Raw genomic sequence first — 1,408 nt, 5'->3', positions numbered from 1 at the left:
GAGGGCAGACCCCACCAGCAGGGGAGGCTCAGAGACCCGTCACGTGGGGGCCCTCACCGTCTGGGTTGCGTCATTAAAAGACCCAGCTTGCTGTGCGGAGACTGGGTATGGGGACAAGTGTGGGAGCCAAAGGCCACGCAGGGGCCGGCGGACAAGTGACTGGATGGAAGGGACCCCTCTGTGTGTCTGTCATCAGTGTGGGTGACAACGCTCACGGGGCACGTCAGGTACCCAAGCTGGGCTGCCCAGAGCCCGGGCGGCGGCACCCACCTGAATTCATACTTGGACAGCGTCTTCTCCTCCCAAGCCGTGTTCCCGCCGCCAAAGTTCTTCTTTGCGGTGTCCACCATTCCCTGCGGGGAGCCGGGGGACGCAAGGCTCAGTGCCGCTGCCCCACCCACATCCGTCGTGAGGGCAGCCCTAGTCCGTCACGGTGACCCCCCGAGTCCACTCCTGGGATGACACCATCCATTGCCTGAGTGACCCTGGGTCCATCACAAGGGTGACCTGGTCCATCTGCGGGCTCTCCTGGGTCCCTGACCATTGTCAGCGGTCGGCTGACCTCGGGTCCACGGTGGGGTGACTCCGGCCCATCTCAGCGTGACCCCGGCCACTGAGGGGCTGACCTCGGGTCCACAGTGGGGTGACTCCAGCCCATCTCAGCGTGACCCCGGCCACTGAGGGGCTACCCTGGGTCCCAGACCCTCGTCAGCGGTCGGCTGACCTCGGGTCCATGGTGGGGTGACCCTGGCCACTGAGGGGCTACGTTAGGTCCGTGACCCTCGTCCGTTGTGGGCTGACCCCGATCCACCACAGGGTTACGCTGGGTCCAGGACCCCGGTCCAACGCGGGACGACCCCGGCCCCGCCGCCCCCAGGCTGGCCCCCGCGACCCCGACGCCGCGTCTGCGTGGAGTGACCGGCCCACCTGGTTGAACTTGTCCACCAGCCCCCGGCAGCGCTTGCAGGGCGNTTCCCGGGGCTACTTGACGGGGCCGGGCGGGATCCCGCCCCGCGCCAGCCCTCGCGCCACTATTGGTCGCGGGGTCCCCATGTGGCCCAATCCGGGCTCGCCACGAGAAGCGACCAATAGGAAGACCCCGGGTCAGCGCCCAGCCGGGAGGGGGCGGGGACGGGGGCGTGGAGACGGGAGCCCGCCCCTCGCGCGCCGGCCGCGGCGGCCATCTTTACTCCGGGCTGGGAAGGCGTCCCGCGGCGACGATAGAGACGTTTGGGCAGCCATGTTAGGTTTGGGCAAGGGCTTCTCGTCCGTTCTCCGCTTCCGCCACCCCGCTTCCGGCCGCGGGCCGCCCGGGAGCCGCGCTTCGAGGGACGCCGCCGCGGGCGGGCGAGGTTAGCGCGCGGCACTAAGCGGCCGGGGCTCTCGGGGCGGGCGGGGGGCTCTGCCT

The 1,408-nt window shown here is 69.8% G+C and overlaps 2 protein-coding genes across 2 annotated transcripts in view; one reads left to right on the top strand and one right to left on the bottom strand.

Moving 5' to 3' along the window:
- CRELD2 (CRELD disulfide isomerase 2) overlaps positions 1–1,184 on the bottom strand; it is an 8,447-nt gene extending 7,263 nt beyond the window's left edge. The window contains exons 1-3 of the mRNA XM_077757831.1: positions 1,074–1,184; positions 928–981; positions 271–353 (exon numbers count right to left, since the gene is read on the bottom strand). Coding sequence (XP_077613957.1) covers positions 271–353; positions 928–981; positions 1,074–1,184 — 248 coding nt within the window. The remainder of the gene's footprint in view (positions 1–270; positions 354–927; positions 982–1,073) is intronic.
- Positions 1,185–1,260: 76 nt separating this feature from the next.
- The window catches only part of ALG12 (ALG12 alpha-1,6-mannosyltransferase), an 8,292-nt gene continuing 8,144 nt past the window's right edge, over positions 1,261–1,408 (top strand). Inside the window, exon 1 of the mRNA XM_077758047.1 lies at positions 1,261–1,352. The gene's annotated coding sequence lies outside the window, so the exon portion shown is untranslated. The remainder of the gene's footprint in view (positions 1,353–1,408) is intronic.

Source organism: Crocuta crocuta, unplaced genomic scaffold (genome assembly GCF_008692635.1).
Source record: "Crocuta crocuta isolate KB4526 unplaced genomic scaffold, BGI_CrCroc_1.0 scaffold143, whole genome shotgun sequence".
NCBI classification, from domain to species: Eukaryota; Metazoa; Chordata; class Mammalia; order Carnivora; family Hyaenidae; genus Crocuta; species Crocuta crocuta.
Note: the sequence above shows the minus strand (reverse complement) of the source record. Positions and strands in the feature narration are given on the sequence as shown.